General features: G+C 29.9%; 1 protein-coding gene and 1 long non-coding RNA gene across 2 annotated transcripts; one reads left to right on the forward strand and one right to left on the reverse strand.

The window, feature by feature from the left end:
* Window positions 1-800: 800 nt before the first annotated feature.
* On the forward strand, window positions 801-3534 carry LOC110029731. The gene is made up of 2 exons (XR_002294567.1): window positions 801-2850; window positions 2935-3534. It is a non-coding gene; the product is annotated as an uncharacterized LOC110029731 (long non-coding RNA).
* A 2199-nt stretch (window positions 3535-5733) lies between these two features.
* Window positions 5734-15175, reverse strand: LOC110029674 (basic transcription factor 3-like). Its single transcript, XM_020732081.1, has 6 exons — window positions 15079-15175; window positions 12650-12717; window positions 9230-9378; window positions 8569-8625; window positions 8381-8419; window positions 5734-6081 (listed from the first exon to the last, which is right to left on the reverse strand). Exons 2-6 carry the CDS (start codon window positions 12715-12717, stop codon window positions 5903-5905), a joined length of 492 nt encoding a protein of 163 aa, XP_020587740.1. The 5' UTR covers window positions 15079-15175; the 3' UTR covers window positions 5734-5902.
* Between the last annotated feature and the right edge of the window lie 4937 nt (window positions 15176-20112).

The raw sequence follows: 20112 nt of genomic DNA on the forward strand, positions 1-20112 counted from the left end.
TCGGATTGTGGATAATTTTTTAGCCACGTGGATGAGTGTGCGGGATGGGTTCGTCGTGGGTATCCATTTCCTTGTTTTAAAAGCGTGGGCCCTCTGCCCCCAGTATTGAATAAGAGGAATCGCGGGCAGAAATCGGGCAGAATTGCCGGTCTGCCCAAGATGCCCAAGATGCCCAAAATGCCAATCGGGCAGTCGGGCAGTGTTTCTAGGACCTATAAATAAAGGCGCAGTTTAGGTTACTTCAGTTTGCGAGTTTGTTTCCACTCTAATCTCATAAGGTTTTCTATTTCCCCTTTTTACCGCGGTTTTTCTATTTGAATCCTTTTCTTATCTTATAATTTATAAATTATTTAGAAATTGTTTTGTTTCGAACGAGATCAGAATCCATACTTTCGTATCCATGTTGTTTCGATTAATTTATTACGTACAATTTTCTTAGATTTATATCATTAATTTGTGTCTTTCTTTTTTTTTAAAATTTTGATCTGAGTTTCAGATGCCGTTGTTGTTGCAGATCTGAGAAGGAATCTCTATTAGCAAATCCTAAGATCGATCAATGGCAACTCGTCAGCCGTCGCCGCGAAGCTTGACGAGAACGTGTTCGTCGAAATCTACCAGCAGTGCGCAAGGCACAGAGGCGGCGCAGCTGCCTAAGTGCGTTTGCGCTCCGGCAACGCATGCCGGATCTTTCAAGTGTCGCCTTCATCGGGTAAACTCTCAGGGACATTCAGCGCCGGCAGCTCGTTTACCTCAGCAGCCGGCCGTTTCCGCTACTGCTACTAGAACCGTGGAGGCGTTGTAGAACAATATGAATAATATATAATTCGAACGCATTTTAAGATTAAGCAAAAGAACTTGTGATCAGAGTGATGGATCCAGTTTGATCGGGAGGAAAAAATTGTAATATCGCTGTTTTGGAAGTTTTAGGGTTGATTTGATTAACTATGGAATAAGTGTAATGGAGTGCTATGTTGTGTGACGGAGTGCTAGATTGATCATGAAATATGTGTGATGGAGTGATATGTTGTGTGATTAAGATTATGAGATGAAAGATATATCCTCTCACAACTTTAGTGAGATGGTTAATGCTATGAGGATAAATCGATCTATGATTCCGTTAATATTTAGAATTTAATTTGGATGCGACCTATGGGTTGTTTTTAATCTTTGAAGTTGGGAGGAGTGAATTGCACATTTGAATTAGAAATTAGAGCAGTTGAATCATGTTTTAATAGTTTTTAATCTCATCTGGTTGTTAAATTTTGGATGGAAGGAAGATATGAAATAGTGTCACTCACGATTCTCCGGTATTTTTCTCGTTACAGGTTGTTGTGTGATGATGTTCCCTTTGACACTGAAGGGTTTCATTTTCCTGTTCACAATTTCAGCTGAGAAGTTTCTATTATTTTCTTCATGCGCTGTAAGTCGTCTCCCTCTTTACTAATTTTTTATTCAAGTTCCGATTTACGCTTCTTTCCAGAAAGGGTGGGTGGATATGCTCAACGCTACTTTCTCTCTGTAACTTCATGACTATTTCAGCTGAGTTTTCTGATGGCTCAGACACAACCTAAGGAGAATGAAATAAGTTTTTAAAATTTCTTGCAAGAATTCTATCAAACAATAAATATACAGAATAATAATTATTGAGTCTGAAAAATAAGTGATAATAATAGCCTGATGAACTATATACGACTGGACCCGAGTCAGCCGGCGTTCACACCCTTAAGATTACACTTTCTGTGATTTTATTCTTTTCTCAGTCTCTAATATTTAGGGTGATCATGAATGTCTGTAGATTCATGGATCCATTAATAGTTCTTGTTTGCGACGTTATGTCTTTATATGATAGTTTTGAACATTGTCCAACATGCCTGTTGTTCTTGCTCTGATTTTTTTCTTCAATTAATATCATGACTGTCGGTCCAAACAATGGTTGTCAGATCTCTTTGAACATCAACGACTAATCCATATACAATCATGTTGTTAGTCTTTAACAAAATTTTGACATTCCCAATGATGTTCTGCTTTTGTTGGACACCGAGAAATTTAGGTAACAATTTAAAGGGAAGTGAATGTTATTGCATATCGCTTGCATAAAATCCATGCTCATGTGGGGCAATTCATCCAATGCATATTTAGTCAATGAATCCTCCAAAATATTGGAGAGAAATTTTGCATCCAAGGTGTTTTCATTGCAATTTGCCACTATGCGAACTTATTTTAATCTTCAAAGTTCAGCTTACAATCTCTCATAATATAATTTCTCTATATTTCCCTTAAGTCTACATCCATTGTGCTTTCAATCCTACCAACTTTTATAATTCTCTCTCATTTTCTAAATCACCCTCATATATATTCAATAACATGGATGAAACTTTTTGACATTAATCGGTTGGCATTCAACTGCCCAACTTCGATGACAATGATAATGAGATGATTCCTGCCTCAAAAAATTAGTTAAGTTTTGTAGTTTTTCTTGTTCTATTTTATTGTTTTTTTTATTTATTATATCACTTTTTCATCCACATTACTTTTTGACGAGGTAATGGAGGAAAAGAGAAATAAAAAATAAAGAATAGTAAAATGTAATTGTTGTTGTAGTAAACGCCTCTAACAAAGTATAGAGTGAATGCTTTTTCACTATGTTTTCATCTATATTTAGTTTAATCCAATCAATAAACTTTATTTTTATCTTATAGAAGCAAGTCATTCTTTATAAAATTTATGCATGCCTCTTGAAAAATTCTTTTTGAGGTTTACTTGCAATATCCGGGGGATGAGTTGGGTGCATTCTCCCAAGGCTTTGAAGATTATGAGAATTTTAGAAAATGGTTATACAAAGAACGAAAGGTAGGGATTTAGTGGCATAAAATATCCAATTGTCAAGTGTAGTCAAGTGATTCCCTGGTGGTGATAAAAACTTGATGGCTCAAGGAACAAATTTTATTTATGCACACAAAAATTATGCCCACACAAATCTCGAGGAGATCCAATGATCTTGGAGACCAAAGGAATATCAATGTGTGGATTTATTGGCAGAAGACTTGGGGGACCCATACGCCCAACCAGATGAACCAAATTCAAAGTTAGCTGATATAAAGATGAATATGTGACACGAGTTGAGTGGCTCACTCAGTTATAAAGATGAGTATTGGGCCCATACATCGGACCATATGAACCAAACTCAAAGTCAGCTGTTATAAAGACGAGTATGTGACTAGATTCGAGCGGCTCACCCAGTTACAAGATAAATGATCTCCTAAATCTAACATTTTGATGCAATCAATTCCGAAGAAGGGACCAATCTCTCATATCTTATGGCTACATTGGCAACGTCCACCAGCTTTCTCCCAAGATCCCTTCGTGTAAGGGCAAGCTACTTGTTGGATTACTATGATTCACCCTGTGCCTGACAATATATTTTCTTTTACCAACGGGAGTTCTTCGTTGAAGAATCAAGAGCCGACAACCATTATGTCAATTGATGAGTCGATCAGCTCTATCAACTCCTAGCCAGTAGAAGACAGGTCAAATGGTAACGTCTACAGATCTAGCCTTTGGCAACATAAACCAATTCACTTGCTCCCCAACTGTGCACCTGTCAAGACTTCAATTGCACAAGCGAATGATAACACCTACCAGATCCAGTCAATCGACAAAGCTTGACGATGTCCTATGAAGCCCAGCCTGTCGAGCAACAATACTTTGGGCTGAGTGAAATATCAAGAATAACATGTACAATTTCCACTTAAGTAGGAGCATAAATGTAACTTCAACTATTATAGCCCATTTGTCGATAAATAGGGGATCGTTTTATAAAAGTATTATGACTTTTATTTTTACTACATGGACACACAAAACTTAAAATTTCTGCTTTAGTGAGTAATAATTGAGTTGAAATATATTAGTTTGAATTCTAGCATGACTCTCCTAAGTGATTTTATTATTACATCATATTCTTGCATATGGAATGACTTGGTCTTTTGAACATAGTTTTATTTGGGTGTATTTAACTTATTATTCTGGGAAAAATCCATGCCAAACTTATTTTTTTCCTTTTTTCTTTTTTTTGGAAATTTACATAGTTACCATACAATTCTTATTTATTTACATGTCTAAAATAAAAAAATTTTAATATTTACACTCATGATATCTTGATGTCATAAACCTATGCATAACAATATGTATCTCCCAAGGATGTAAACGAGTCGAGTTGAACCCTGAGCTTGAATTTGAGCTTTATAGTGTTTGAGCTCGAGCTAGAGCTTAAGCTTACAAGTTCTAGCCAACTCTCTCTCTCTTTCTTGTTTATTATAAAAAAAGAGAAAATAATATTAATTTAAAGTGGTGATATTAAGTTAAAGTAGTGTTATAATGAAATGACAAATATGAGCGATTAAGAGAGAGATAATAAATTTTTTTATATAAAATAAAAATATTATTTTTAAATATTATTTAATTATTTAATTATAAAATTATCAAATTTGATCTATATTGTGTATATGTTATATATATATATTTTTTAAGCTAGCCAGCTCATCCAGCTCAGATTTACAGAGAATTTGATTGTGATTTTTTTTATGTGATGTTCTTGATTTGAGTGGTATGCATTTTAATTTGTTTAGGTGTTTGATATGTAAATACATAAGAATTGTGGTATGTATGTAAATGCCCCCTCTTTTTTATTATTTATTTTTTAGCACCTTGTGATTGAAAATTTAATTAGTTTAGTTGATATTGAGAATTTATTCATTTTTTTAAGATATGATTACTTATGATGGATAAAGCTAATGTCTGTATGTTCATAACTAAAACCCGAGTTGAGATATTTTTCCTATTTTTGATGTCTGCATTACTTTTAAGACCGCGCTTGTACTTCTGCATTTGGCTATGACCTTTCCATGATGTTTTAGAAAGTCTTAAAATGAGAAGTTTTTTTACAATCAGATTTGTATAGTGTGTTGGCTCTGAAGTTGTTTTCCGACATTTTTAAATGTTGGAAGGTGGATATGATGAATTCATTCATTATATGAATTTGATACCATAGACCTCGAAAGCATACTAATAAAAACAAAAACAGGCAAAATTCAGTGTCGTTGATAATTCTTGTTTTATTATTCTGACATGAGAACTCGATTTAGCATTCACACTCACGCCACGCAATCCCCATGTATTTAACACCTAATAAATTGAAGTTTAGGTTTAAATGCATTGGAATTGACTGGTATATATCTGAATTAAATTTAAAGATGTACCCATCATATATAAGGTTATCATAAGGTGATACTTAAATTTGATTTAGCTTGTTTGAGTACTACAGACAGCTCTCCTAGTTTTCATTTTGCAGCTTTCATTTCTCACCAATCTCTATCTGAAGGAAACAAAATCAAAATTGCATACCCTAAATCCAAACTGTATGAGAGAAAAGGTATATTTTATGTTTTAAAATTTAAAATTAGAAAGATTTTTTTTCATAATATTAACTTCTTACATAAATATATAAAATAGGTCTGCCATCGGGTTGATTCAACTAATTTACAGGTCAAATTTAATTTTTTGGGTCGGATAGTCAAATTATTCGACCCATTTAATACCTGCGGGGCAAGTGTTATATTATATATATATCAATTTCAGTGTAACCCCAAACTTCTCTATTGCCCTACAAAAATTGACAGTCTTCAAAGAACCGCAGCATTATAAAACATTATTTGATTGCAGTTATATAACCAGAAATATAAAAAAAAAACATAATTAAAAATCAAAATCACATGGAAGCTGCTGTTCATAGAATGGCTACAAATAACGGTTAATCAAAAAACAGCAGCAGTTCATACATATATATATATCAGGGGTACAAAGGCTGAGAGAATATATAAGTGTTTAACGAAAGGCCTTTTAACTCTTACGCAGCAGCTGTTGTTTGGTTCTCACTAGCTGCTTCGAATGTCTCTCCAACAAGCTCCGGAACATCCTCGTCGTCGTCTTCTTCTAGGATGACGCCGCCAACTTCAGTAGTGGCGCCACGTGGATGTTTCTGGAACTGCTCTGCAAGCTTCTTGATGTTTTCCAAATTATCAGGCCCTGCAATATTTTTTTTTAAAATTAAGTTTATAGGGACTATTTAAATTTTTATTTTCTAAAACTAATATTTTTTTAGAGAAAATTACATACGTAGCACCCAATTCTTATGGATATCTATCTCACACAAACTTTCATTTTCACACATAGCACTTTGCATATACATGAAAAGATGAATTTAATTATTAAAATATGATAATAAATACTATTTTAAAATGATATTTGTAATTATAAAAGTTCAAGTTTGAGATAAATAAATATGAAAATTTTACGTGCTAAGAATGTAAAATCCCATTTTTTTAATAATTTATTGTGAAATTTACAAAATCACACATTTTTTATGAATTTACATATCATAATCAACTCATACAGGGTTGTAAATGATTCAATGCACTTGATGAATAACTCAAATTCTAGGATGATTGGTAATCTAACTTTGTTCAAATCAATAAATTAATAAGTTTAATTATATTTTTAAACCCCAACTATTAAATGAATTAAATTTAAACATAATTCAACTAGTTTATTAATGTTCATGAAAAATTCATTTATTTCCCAAACAATAATTTAATAAATTTTCTATTATTATTTAAATAAAAAAGATTAATAAGAGTATATTAATCATAAAACAAGTAATATAATTAATAATAACATATTTAAATTTTTCGACATTTACATATACAACACAATTTGTATGTACTTCCATATATAACACTTAAAATTTAATATTTAGATTCATAACACCCAAATCTTAACATCAAATAAAAACATCAAATTTAACCATTTTTGTAAATGTCCGATAAACCTTTTTGTATTTTTATATATTTTTATGCAATGGTTTGTAACCCAATTCGTTATAATGTAAATAACAAACTTTAGGTGTCAAATAATTGTGGTGTGCATGTAAATTTTCCAATAATATAATAACAATATGCATATAAAATTATTACATTTTTTTCATTTAAATAATTTATCAGTACTTATAATATAATTTGGTTACAAAAATTTACTTATAATTTATATATTATTTTATTTATTTGATATAAATTAATTCTACGTTAATTTTATATTAATTCTATTATTTATTTAAATTTATAAAATTATTTGTTAAGAACTTTAAATTTGTTAAGGACTTCAAATAAAAATTCAAATATATGAACATATATTAGAAAGTCTTAAAAATATATATATATATATGAAAGCTCAATTCAAGCTCAAATTGAACAACAATAACCTGAGAGTTATGAATAAAAATAATAGGTTTCACATATTAGATAAAAACGCCCCTAAATAAAAATAATAGGTATCATATGTAAATACCTAAGAATCGTAGAGTATGTAAATGCCCCTAAATATTTTTAAAAACAATTAAAAAGTAATCTGTATTTAGAATACTAAATATATCTCATTTTATGCATCAAAAGATAAAGAAAGCAGACAGTAAAAACAAGTAATCCGAAATGATAAATTGATTGAAGTATAAAAGCTCAACAAAACAAGTTCAAGATTGGATATCATAACACAAATTTACATTCGAGAATATATTTATTTATATAATTAATAATAACATATTATAATTTTTAGGCATTTAGATATATAAACCACACAATTCTTATCCCATATCTAACACCAAAAATTTAATATTAACATTCATAAAACTCAAATCTTAATATGACATCAAAAATACCAAACTTACCAATTCTTAAAAGTAATATGCACCTTTTTATACATAGAATTATAACACATTCATTAAAAATTAAGTCCAAATTAAAATTTTAATTATATTTTAAAAATTAAAAACTCATTCAATTTTTTAGCTTATTAACTAATAAAGAGGGCATTTACATGCATATCACACGATTCTTAAATATTGAAGTCATTAAAAAAATTCAAGCAAACCAAATATGAACAATCGTATGAATCTCAAATCAAGCTCAAATTAAACATGAATTATTTGTGTTTTGACCAATTTAAGACCAACCGATGACATACATGACTCAACTTGACTTTTAAAAGTTAGCAAAATGTTAAGGATTTGGTTATGAATGTAACTATCAGGTTTAGATGTTAGATAAATAAATACATAAGAATTATGTTGTATGTAAATGCCTCTAATTTTTTTTTTAAAACACTTGAAAGTAATTTGTATATAAAAAATAAAATTAATATATATTTAAGATAAAAAAATATATATTTCATGTTTTATATTAAAACATAAATAAAACAAAGAGTAAAAACATAAAGTGATCCCAAATGACAAATTGATTGAAGTACAAAAGCAAGTAAAGGATGAGAAACATACCTAACTGGTTGAGGATTGATGGTAGCAAATCTTGTAGTTCTGTTGAAGAAGATAACAAATATTTAAGTACCGTTCTTAATTTCAATGAATCAAATTATTGCCAACATCTTCATTTCATTGCGGAACAATTGGAAAAAAAAAAAAAATCAAATAGCAATTTTATTAAGAATGGATGAAAGTTAGGTTACTCTTTGTCTGTGAGGATCCGCTAATAACCCATGTATTGGCTGCGATGGAAGCTTGCACTGCAATAGAGAAGAAAGTAATGTCACAAATGAAACTCTAACTCATGTTGACAAAATGTGAGAAAACAAAATAGGAAGATTTACATACGTAGCACTTAATTCCTGTGTATTCACATATCTAGCACGTAAATGTTAATATCTACCTATATGATATATGCCACCTTCCCTATGTATGAAAATGTGCATCATTTTTAAGAATTAAAAAAATGATACTTTAGACATGATATGAAAGATTTAGATGACATAAATATAAAAAGGGGCATTGACAGACTCAAGTCTCGTGTATTAAAATATCTAACACCTACCTTTGCTTTATAAATTTATACCACCCAAATCTTTTATATCACATCTAAAATATCACTTTTAATTTTTAAAAAGTGAAATAAACCTTTTCATACACAGGTGAGATGTCATATAGATAAAAATTGAAGATTAGGTGTTATATGTAAACACATAAGAATTGAGTGCTATAGATGTAAATCTTTCACATAAAAAAATAAAGTTTAGGTGCTAGATATGTAAATACATGGGAAATGACTGGTATCTGTGCAAAAGCACCAGTTATATTTGATAAGAGTTCTGGATATATATATATATATTTTACCTTTAGGGCTCTGAAACTGAATCACCGTATCATCTTTAAATATGTTGACTTCTTCAATTGAAGGAATGACATTCACCCCTATCCTCTTCAGCGTGCTCTGAAGCCTCTTATCATCAGTCGTCGTTGTCTTGTGAACGGCCTTCTTCTTCCTGGTAGAGGCGTCAGTGAATAATATTAGGCCCGGCAAAATGACTAAATAATTAATTTTTCTTGTTCAAAAGAAATCTATAGGCAACTTAGTTTCTAAATAGTGTAAATGTCACTGTAGCATTCATCAAAAAAGTAATTTACTATGTATTTCACTTTTTTAAAATTAAATTGGTGTATTTCTTATGTGATATGAGAAATTTTAGGTGGTATAGATGTAAAAAAGTAAAGTTTAGATGTTAGAAATGTAAATACATAGGAATCGAGTGTCATGAGCATGCTCTCATGTATTCAAGTATTTCTCTCCAAATTCTTCAATATTAAAATCAATAAAGAAAACTAATTTTAGCTGTTAAATCCGAAAATACAAAAGGCTTTGTACTTATTATATAATACTTTTGTGTCAAAACACACCCAAATATACGTATGAAAAATATATATTTCACTTCAAAAAAAATAAAAGTTGCTCATATTTTTATGTAATGTTAAAATACGAGTATAAGTGATGCATATTAAAATTTAGATATTAGATATCTGATTGGATAAGAATTAAATTTTATGTACGTAAATCCCTCAAAAAAACAGTTGAAAAAAGTACTTCTAGATCAGCTTTAAAACCAAGAAAAAAGAGGGGTTTACATACATACTAAATAATTGTTATGTAATTACATATCTAACATCTAAACTTTAATATTTGCTTATATAACACTATGTAAATATATAAGAATTATATTTTATGTACATAAATCCCTTAAAAAAATAGTTAAAAAAAGCACTTCTATATCAAGTATAAAACCAAGAAAAAAGAGGGGTCTAGATACATATCAAATAATTGTTATGTAATTATATATCTAACATCTAAACTTTAATTTAATATTTGCTTACATAACACTTAAAATCTTCAACATCACATCCAAAATGCAGCTAATATTATTGTTTCTAAACTAAAACACACTTTTGCATGCAAATGATTTGGTATGATTATGATAATAAAGTACTATATAAGTAAATATCACAAATTAAGTGTTCGAAATGTAAATAAATAAGAACTTAAACTGCTTTTTCTCAGCATTTGATGCAGTATGCCTGATGAACTAAAGCAAGAATCAGACTAACGGTCATATATATGCAATGACTTGACTCTCTTTAGATTTAAATCATGATGCACCATCATAATCAATATAACTGTAATTAAAGTCTGTTTAGCTCCGCTGAAACTAAATTATGTTATGCATTTACATATCTAACACAAAGTTTAACATTTACATGAAAACTATTCAATTTTTAACATTGCATCAACAATATCACCGCTATTAACTTCTTAAAAGTGAAACATATTGTTTCATGCATAGGTTTATTACCAAATTGTTATAATTGTGAATACCAAAGCTTAGGTGCTAGATGTGTAAATGCATACAACTTGTGTGGCATGTGTGTAAATTGCGCAATTAATTATAGAATTACGGTAAGAAAAATAGAAATTTTAAACCTACTTCTCCCTAGAGACAAAATAGCATTTTCTTGAAGTAGCCGCAATAATAAAATTAATTGTGAAAAATTACTCCCAACCACAGTTTTGAAAAATGATTAACTTGTAGTCAAATAAAAACTGGGCAAAAATCAATAAAACAGAAGGCTTTTACAGGTTTTTATAAAATTAGTTGTGGGCAAAAGAAGAATTTTTAAAAGCATTATGTATTATAATTTTTTCCTCTGAAAAAAAAAACACATTTTATAAAATTATACCAGATCTAATTATGAAAAGAGCTTTAAAATAAAAATTTTAAAAACTAGTAAGAGAATCATTGCAAAATAAAAATATAATAGCGTTCAGTTAAAAAAATAAATAAATTGAATAGACCGTCCGTCCAAACTGCACTATTGTCTCTACATTTCCTAAAAATCTTAATTACGTGCACGTATGTTATGACATTTTGGTTCCTCGCGCTAACAGAGTATTAAACGTACCGCATAATGCTTCTAATAAAAATGGTAAATAAGCAGCAAGCAAAAATACATATTAAAAAAAGGACATTAACATGTGCATTCACCTAATTCCTATTTATGTATATACCTGACATAAAAAAATTTACTATCATATAATTCCTATGTATTTAAAAATCAAACATCTAAATTTTATTTTTTAGTTTTTACATTTATAAAATAAAAATCTTTTATATCACATAAAAAAATATCATTATTTTAAAATTTAAAAAGTGACATATATATAAAAAAGAAAGTATAGGTGCTATATATGTAAATACATAGGAATTGAGTGGTTTGTATGTAAATTTTCCAAAAACAAAAATTATTATAACAATTGGGAGAGCTTCTTGATGCAACATATCAAGTTACCTACCAACCAAACTCCTTTTAAGGACAAAAATAAAATAATTACGCAAGTTTAGCATGCATTTCATATAATTCCTTATTTAAATATCTAACTCTTAAAATAAGTATTAGTGACACTAAAATATTACAGAAATAAATATAAAAATTCAGTCAATGGATGATCTTGGACAAAAAAATATATAAGAGCTATGAGGCATGCGTGCAAAATCTCCCAATAATTAAGAGAACCAAAGATGAAGATCAACTATGCTTGGAATCTTTTAATACATCCATATCATTCCCACCTTAGCAGAATTCTTCCAGGCAAGGATATTTGTTAAAAAGCACAATAGATATTCAGTCAATTATTATTCTTCGTTCAAACTTAAAGCAAATCAATTAGTTCAAACCAAATAGTTCCAAAACTCATCTGATTAAATTTGAAAAAAAAAAGCCATATTTCTCCAACACCTAGAGTGCGTACTTATAATTTAAGCTAAAAAAGAAATAATAATAAAAAAAAAAAACAGGTTCTATATGACCTGATATTCCGCATGCAAAGCAATTAGCAATAAATAACTGCAAAAATTATTAAAACTTCAAAAAGGATTTAAAATATGATAACAAAGTAACAAACTAATGGCACAAAAATTTATAGGGCCATCCATGCCACAATCCTTAATTATTTACAAATATCTAGCATATGAACCTTTATATATACAAGATAACACTTAAATCTTTATTCTTATATGGAAAAATATTACTAAAAAAGTGAAATACAACTTTTTCATGCATTGATTTAAATCATTAAAATATTAAAAGGATTTATTATTTAAATTTGGGGTTTTGATATATAATAAAAAAAAAATTGTGTGGTCAATATGTTAATTTTCCAAATTTCTAATAAGCAATAAGATTAAGAAGAAGAAGAAGGGAACAAACCTGCGCATACTTCCCTTTCCACCAGTGCGGACAGCACCCGCCATCTTTTGGAGCCTCTCAACATTCATCTGTAGAGAAGTATCCAAGGTATTAATAAATAGCAGATAGCTTGCGATAAAAGTAAAACTGCAAAACAAAAACTGCAGATTGACAAAGGTGTAATGCAAAAAAGATGAGCAATAAAATTTTGCAGAAGGCTGCATATAATGGAGGAGATTATAAAAATGATACACATTGAACTTCCCAGTCCAATAAAACCAATGATGGTTGATTATTGGTTGCTTAGGATTCTAAAAGAATGTTAATATTTAAGCTGTGTAAAATCAGTACAGTGAGATAAAATAATAATAATAAAAAAATCTTGTTAAAATTAAACTAAAAATAAAGATCAAGATGTGAGAATGATGGATATATGTGAACGATATTGAAATGCTTGAAGTTGTTTGTCTATTTTTTATGAGATAATTATAGAATTTTTTTTTTCCTTTATAAAGATAAAAGTGTTATTGAAGAACACATGAATGCTAGTGCTAATGATGATCATAATATTGACCGAATTATCCACACTTAATTATGCATCATTAATATGTTCATCAAATCTATACGTGATTGGGAGTGGATAACCTGCATTTGCATAAGAATAACTAGATTTTTTTATCACTCGCTCCTAAAAGTAAACTGAGCCTTACATATTCCTTGGACAATTATTCAAAACTTCTAGCTTTGCTGAAGCGGAAGTCCGGGTGGTAACGAGATTCTTATGCTAGAAGTGGAAGTGTATCGCCTCCAAACCTCCTCTCTCTATCCCTGATATGAAAAATAAAGTAAACCCGAGCCTTCTGGAAGCCTTTACTTGCCCTTCCTATATGGTGAATTTTTATAATTCATATGATGATGAACTCCTATAGAGAATGTTTGGTGAAAATTTTGTCTAACACTAGGTGCCCTTAGAGTTTTTGAATCACATACCCTGTTGGGAACTTTAGATAAATTTTCAAATTAACTTTATGTTACAAAAGTGCAAATATTAGGAACAACCACTCTGCCATTTCAACATTGCTATAGGCAACATGGGATAGCCTTGATATGTTAACAAATATTAGAAGAATGGAGTTGCAGGGCTACAATGGAGACTAGGGTATTAAAGTGAATATCCTTTTGGTATTGCATCGATGGTTGCCACTATTAATAAGCTGAGACTCATGAAGGTATCATGCCTACTTTTATGATAATACCAAGAAGATCTATCACTCTCAATGGAAAGGTGAGCATAGGAAGACTGACTGATGATAAACATCTGAATAGTGAGTAGTGAGATCCCAGTCGCAATTATTGATTGATGTAGGTGGCAAAATTCCCCACTAAAAGCATTTAAATGTTATCTGCTAGAATATTTGGAGCAATAGAGAAAAATTTGTCTTAATGTTGCACAAAAAATCTTGCATGCACAAATAAATTGAGAGCAACGCGTACTTGACACAAATTAATTTAAATAAAAAACCTGGGAAGAGAAGAAAATCACATGGCATGGCATAATTTAAAAATTCTATCAATAAGAGTTAACGATTACAAATGGTGTCCTCCTCATAACTAGATGAAGAGTTAATACAAAATTTCAAATGACGTCTCCTAGTAGTGATAGGAGGAACGTAGAGAATTTAAAATTATCAATCAATCGACATAATGATGATATATTTTGAATGTCAGTCTCGTTAATATCAGAAAACCATTAGTAAGGGACATGAAAAGTTGGGCGAAACTGGTGAATAAGAAAGAAAATGGATGCTAAGAATTTAACAGTTGATCCAAGCTATTTGCTTAGCAGCCACTGTAATTGAGAACGATGCCAATTTACATAGAGTTAAGAAAATATTCGAACAATATAGATGAACATGGCTCAGCATACAGTACAAATTCGCAAACCACAAAAAAACAGAAGCCAATTAACTCAGAGCTTCCAAATGCAAATACTCCCATCACATCATCAATTCTATATTGAATACCTAGAACTAATCACACAAAACCAGCAACCGTGCAGAACCAATCCCCCATATTCCAAGAGAAATTAATCATCCAGATGAAAATAATAAAACCCTGCAATTACCATTCTTATTCAAAAAGAGCCCATATATTTCTCATAACCGATCACTATCCCGCCGCAAAAGACAACATAATCACCAAGAAACAAATCTCAGAGATCCGAACAAAAAAGTGAAGCACAATCCATATATCTCAAATAAGCGCAGCAGCTATGGAAATGCAATCAAATCTTACGAATAGAAGAATGCATGATGAAGCTTTAAAATCGAATCAAATCGATCTAAGCAGGATCGATTCAATTCCTTAGATCATTCGATTCCAGTTACTAATGATTTATAAGCTTCAATCAAAATATCAGTGAAAAAAACATCGAAACGAGAAGATCTGACCTCTAATGATGAGTTCGGGGCACGTCGAGTGAAATTGCGCGACGGGGCCTCGGCGCCTCAAGGGTTTCGACTAGCGCAGGTTCAGGGTGAAGAACTATATATATGGCTGTCGCCCTCTCCAGGGCTTAAGCCGAACCGTGGACTAAATGCCGGTCCGTTGAGCCGCTGGAACCGGCTTGACGGACTGCCTACTGGCAAACCGTTTTTTCTTCTTTAAGAGAAGTAGAATTTCTATACTCCTATTTTTTTTTTTTTGAATATATATATATATATATATTGTGGTTTTATGTAGTAAAGTGTAAAAATAATCTCCCACTATTTACATGGGATGATTTTAGTGGCATAGTTTTATAAAAGTCTTAAAATAATCCTCGGTTATTTTAATGTTGAGCTTTAATAATTCTATATGGGGATAATTTCAGTGCTAATTTAAAGAGTCTGAAAATTCTTTTGGCACTTTACTCTTATATTATCTTAATGCATAAAATGAGACATTTGTCTTGATCTCGCATGCACATAAAAAATGTAGAAATCCCCTAGCATAAAACAAAAAAAATGAGAAATTCTTGATGAGAGCTTCTTGTTTGGCTAAGAGATTCGATGGAAGCTCGACAGAAAAAACAATGATGATAAGGAAGTCATGAAAGGTGTTCTAAAAACGTCACAAGAGAAGCTTATTGGAAAAGAAAATTACAATGCCAACATGAATAAAGAAGAAGAGGAGCTTATAAGACTTGAGGGTATACATTATTTATTCCAAGCTGAAGAAGATAACTGAATCAAACAAATATGGTTGATTATGTTTAATTTCATGAATTTATTTATTTATTTGTTTAGGGTTTAAAATCTCAATATTTGATTTTAGCTCATTGTTTATTTTATTCGAACAAATAAAAAACCCTAAACTTTAAAATTAAATGGAGGATTAATGAAATTAATTCCAAATTATACATATAAGATGTGTAATTCTTAATATTTATTCATAATTGAACTTCAACTATCAACTAATTTTTTGTTTGTTCATAATTAAATTATTTAAATTGAATTAAATTGTGATACGTCGGTCTGATTTTATCAAAATTTAGATTCAAAATTCAAATTTCAGCTCTTATATGTTTGACCAATTTGAAAATCAGTTCATCCAAGCCGTCTCAATGCTTGTCCCTATTTGAGAATGAAAGCTTTATATTCTCCTCATTTTCCTCTGCACATGGTCATCGGCCCTTCGAGGTTATGATACATGAAGGTAAAATCTAAGGTTTTTGTTTCTAGTTTGCATTATCTATTAACTTTACAAGATACTTCATTAACATATAGCTCGTTGCTCTTTCTATTTGGAAAATTCTATTTTATACGCCACTTAGTATATAAAATTGGAGAAAATAATTATTTTGTTAGAAAAATATCCCTAAACATTCATTTTGAACAAGAATCTCTCAATGATGGATAAACTCTTATGTTCATGAACTATTCAATAAAATAAGATATTCAATCTAATAATTCGAATCCCGGTTATAACTTTATTGAAATCCAAGGCTCGTTTGAAGGAGCTTTGTCATTCATCGCAACTCTTTAAAAGTCACGTCCATGAAATGAACATTGTCATATGCGATCTAAAATGACAAAAAATTATCGTTCTGTAGAAGCAATTTCGGGAAACGCTGTTTTATCAAACAAAATCAAATCTATATGTCGGAACAACGCCTTGTCATATGAGGCTCTAATTTGAATCTTAACTCAAAGCCAAGCCAGCATTTCAAATCGATATTGAACAGAAGTCATGATCATGTTCAAATTCATACTATTTTGATTCAGTTTTGTTTGTGGTGGGCTTCAACAAGCGGTATGTATTTCAAATATTAGGGCAATTATATACATTCTACTTATTTCATAAATGTTTACATGTCTAACACCTAATTTTTCATATTTACATACATAACACTCAAACCTTTCACATAATATTAATAAAAAAATTAAAAAAAATTAAAAAAAAACACATCACTTAGATTTTTAATGTGAAATACACCCTTTTATTCAGAAAAATTTAATACCAAAGTTATATAAATATAAATATAAATATAAAAGTTTAAATAGTAGATATGTAAATACATAAGAATTGCGTTTGGTATGTATTTAGTTATATAAATATAAATGTAAATATAAAAGTTTAAATAGTAGATATGTAAATACATAAGAATTGTGTGTGGGGTATGTATGCAGATTTTCCTAAAATTTAAACTCTCAAATTTATGCATCGAATCTAATTTATAACATAATTATAGAATGGTATGAAATAATTTCTTAAAATATGCCTCCGTAAAATGAATGCTACGCACATTGATTAATTTATAATTTAAAGGATAAGAACTTAATTCTGACAAAAATTTGGGCAAATTATAATTTTATATTATAGGTATATTTTAGCAATGATAATACATATCCTCTATAATAAATTAATAATGGAAAGTGTTAGGATTTTTAAATTTATAAAATTCAACTTCATGACCCAAAATTTATAAAATTAAATGACTAAGATCCTAAGATCTTTGAATTTATGATTTGAATTTATGATTTTCACATACCCATAAATGAGATATACGTACTTATATTCATGATCGCAGAATTCAATTTAAAGAGATATAATTTCTCTCTCTAATCCTTATTTTTTTCTGTACTTTCCGATGGAGAGAAAAAATGCATTTCTTCTTGAGAGAGAGAGGACCCTTCTCTTATTTATAAGAGAAAATGTAAGTTTCTTGGTAAGAGACAACTTTTTTCTTAATTATCTATTATTAACCACCATCCATTATGATGATTATTGACTAATATGATTTATGATAATTTAATTAATTAATTAAAGCGAAAGAATACAATGTCTTTTGAGAAGAGACATGACTCTTCATTTAGGATAATTGAATTAATTAATTAAAACAAAAGAATGTGGTTTTTATTGGGAAGAGACATGAACATCTTCTTTTTAGTTAATGAATTACCAATAAAATAAATGACAGTGGGCCACATAAATGAAAAACTGATATTCTCTTACTTGGCCCACGTAATACTTAATAGTGCATAACATACTGCACAAAAGTTAAGTTAAAATCCTTCTTTATATTAGTCAAATCATAAATCATTAATAAGTATGAAATTAATATGAATCATGGCAGTTGTGTATCAATTTATCGACATAGTTCCTTCTATGGATCACAATATCAATTGCATACTTAACATAATGAGAAATAACTTCATTGTCTCATAATGTCTATTAAAAGACAAATCTTGTTAAACATCGTACAACATAAATTATATACTAGTGATAAAAATAAAATACATAAATATTAGAAAACGAGAATAAATTGAGCTCAAAGTGTCAAACATAAAGAGAATTAAACAAAAAAAATTAATAAAGGGTTTCAGTAATGCTCAGTCTCACAACATGTTCGTTAAATGTCTGTGGTGGCTACCATTTTGTTAATGGATCAGTAATCATAAGATTGGTGCAAATTCAATTGACACCCTATATTTTTGAACTTCTTCTTTAACGACGAGGTACTTTTAATTTCATATGTTTAGCACCTTTGTAATACCTATCATTTTTAGAAAAAAAGACTGCTGCGGAGTTATCACAATAAATTTTCAGTGGCTTGACAATACTGTTGAAAATTCCAAGTCCTGAAATAAAATTCTGCAGTCATAATTTCTGAATTGTAGCTTCAAAACATGTCACAAATTCAGCTTTCATAGTGGATGCAATAATGATGATCTGCTTCACACTTTTTTATATTGAATTTCTTAAGAACTCTATCAATATATGTTTTCTAAGACAATCCTAACAATCATTGTGACATATCATGAAATATTTCAATTCCAATCACATAGGATATCTCACTCATATCTTTTATTTCAAAGTTCTTAGAGAGAAACTTCTTGGTTTCATACAATAAGCCAAGAATATTAGTAGCCAACAAGATATCATCAACATACAAAATGAGAAATATGATATTGCTCCCACTAACCTTCAGATATATATACCGATCAACAGTGTTTTCTTTAAATCCAAAGGAAGTGATGATATCAATGAACTTAAGATACCATTGTCGAGAAGCTTGCTTAAGTCCGTATATTGATTTCTTAAGTTTACATACCATGTGTTCCTCTCCTTCAACCGAAATCCTTCAGGTTTCTTTTAGACATCTTCATTTAAATTTCCATCCAGAAAGACAATTTTCACATCCATTTGATATAATTCTAAATCATAATGAGCTACTAATACCATGATAATTCTAAATGAATCTTTCTTAGAAACTGGAGAAAATATTTCTTTATAGTCGATGTCATCTTTCTGTGTGAAATCTTTGGCAACAAGTCTGACTTTATATCGTTCAATATTGTCATTCGAGTCGTGTTTGGTCTTAAAGACCCATTTACACCCGAATCTTTTACAACCTTTAGGCAATTCAATGACATCCCAAACTTTATTGTGATCCATTGATTTCAACTCATCTTTTATTGCATCTAATCATTTATAAGAATTTGCACTTTATATGACTTGTGAAAATGAAACTGGATCTTCATTGACTCCCAAGTCAAATTCAGACTCATGTAGATAAACCACATAATCATCAGAAGTAGCAGACCTTCTTTGTCATTGAGACCTTCTAGGTATAACTTCATTTGGTTCATCTAATGTAGGTTCATTATTGATAGTTTCATTATGGGGTGTTTGATCATTCATCTATTGTTCCAGTCAGTTGTCAGACTGTTAAAAAATTGTAGAAATAACAACTTGAGAAGAAATTTCATGTAAAGAAACTTGAACCATAATTTCTTAGATTTTCACTTTACGTGATTCCAAACTCCCACTAACTTTACCATTTTCAATGAACTTAGCATTTTCAGCTTTAATAACTCTCATATTGTGGTTAAGACAATAAAATTTATACCATTTCGATTTTTCTGGATAACCAATGAAGAATCCACTGGATGTTCTTAAGTCCAGTTTCTTTTCATGTGGATTATAAATCCTTATTTCCG

Source organism: Phalaenopsis equestris, unplaced genomic scaffold, assembly GCF_001263595.1.
Source record: "Phalaenopsis equestris unplaced genomic scaffold, ASM126359v1 Scaffold000600, whole genome shotgun sequence".
In the NCBI taxonomy this organism is placed as follows: Eukaryota; Viridiplantae; Streptophyta; class Magnoliopsida; order Asparagales; family Orchidaceae; genus Phalaenopsis; species Phalaenopsis equestris.

Excerpts from the sequence above, each read along its gene's own strand:
- LOC110029674 (XM_020732081.1), bottom strand. The coding sequence starts at position 12,717 with ATGAATGTTGAGAGGCTCCAAAAGATGGCGGGTGCTGTCCGCACTGGT. Across the intron at positions 8,626-9,229 it reads TCAGTTTCAGAGCCCTAAAG|TGCAAGCTTCCATCGCAGCC; the intron begins GTAAAATATATA and ends TCTCTATTGCAG. Across the intron at positions 8,420-8,568 it reads CGGATCCTCACAGACAAAGA|AACTACAAGATTTGCTACCA; the intron begins GTAACCTAACTT and ends CTTCTTCAACAG.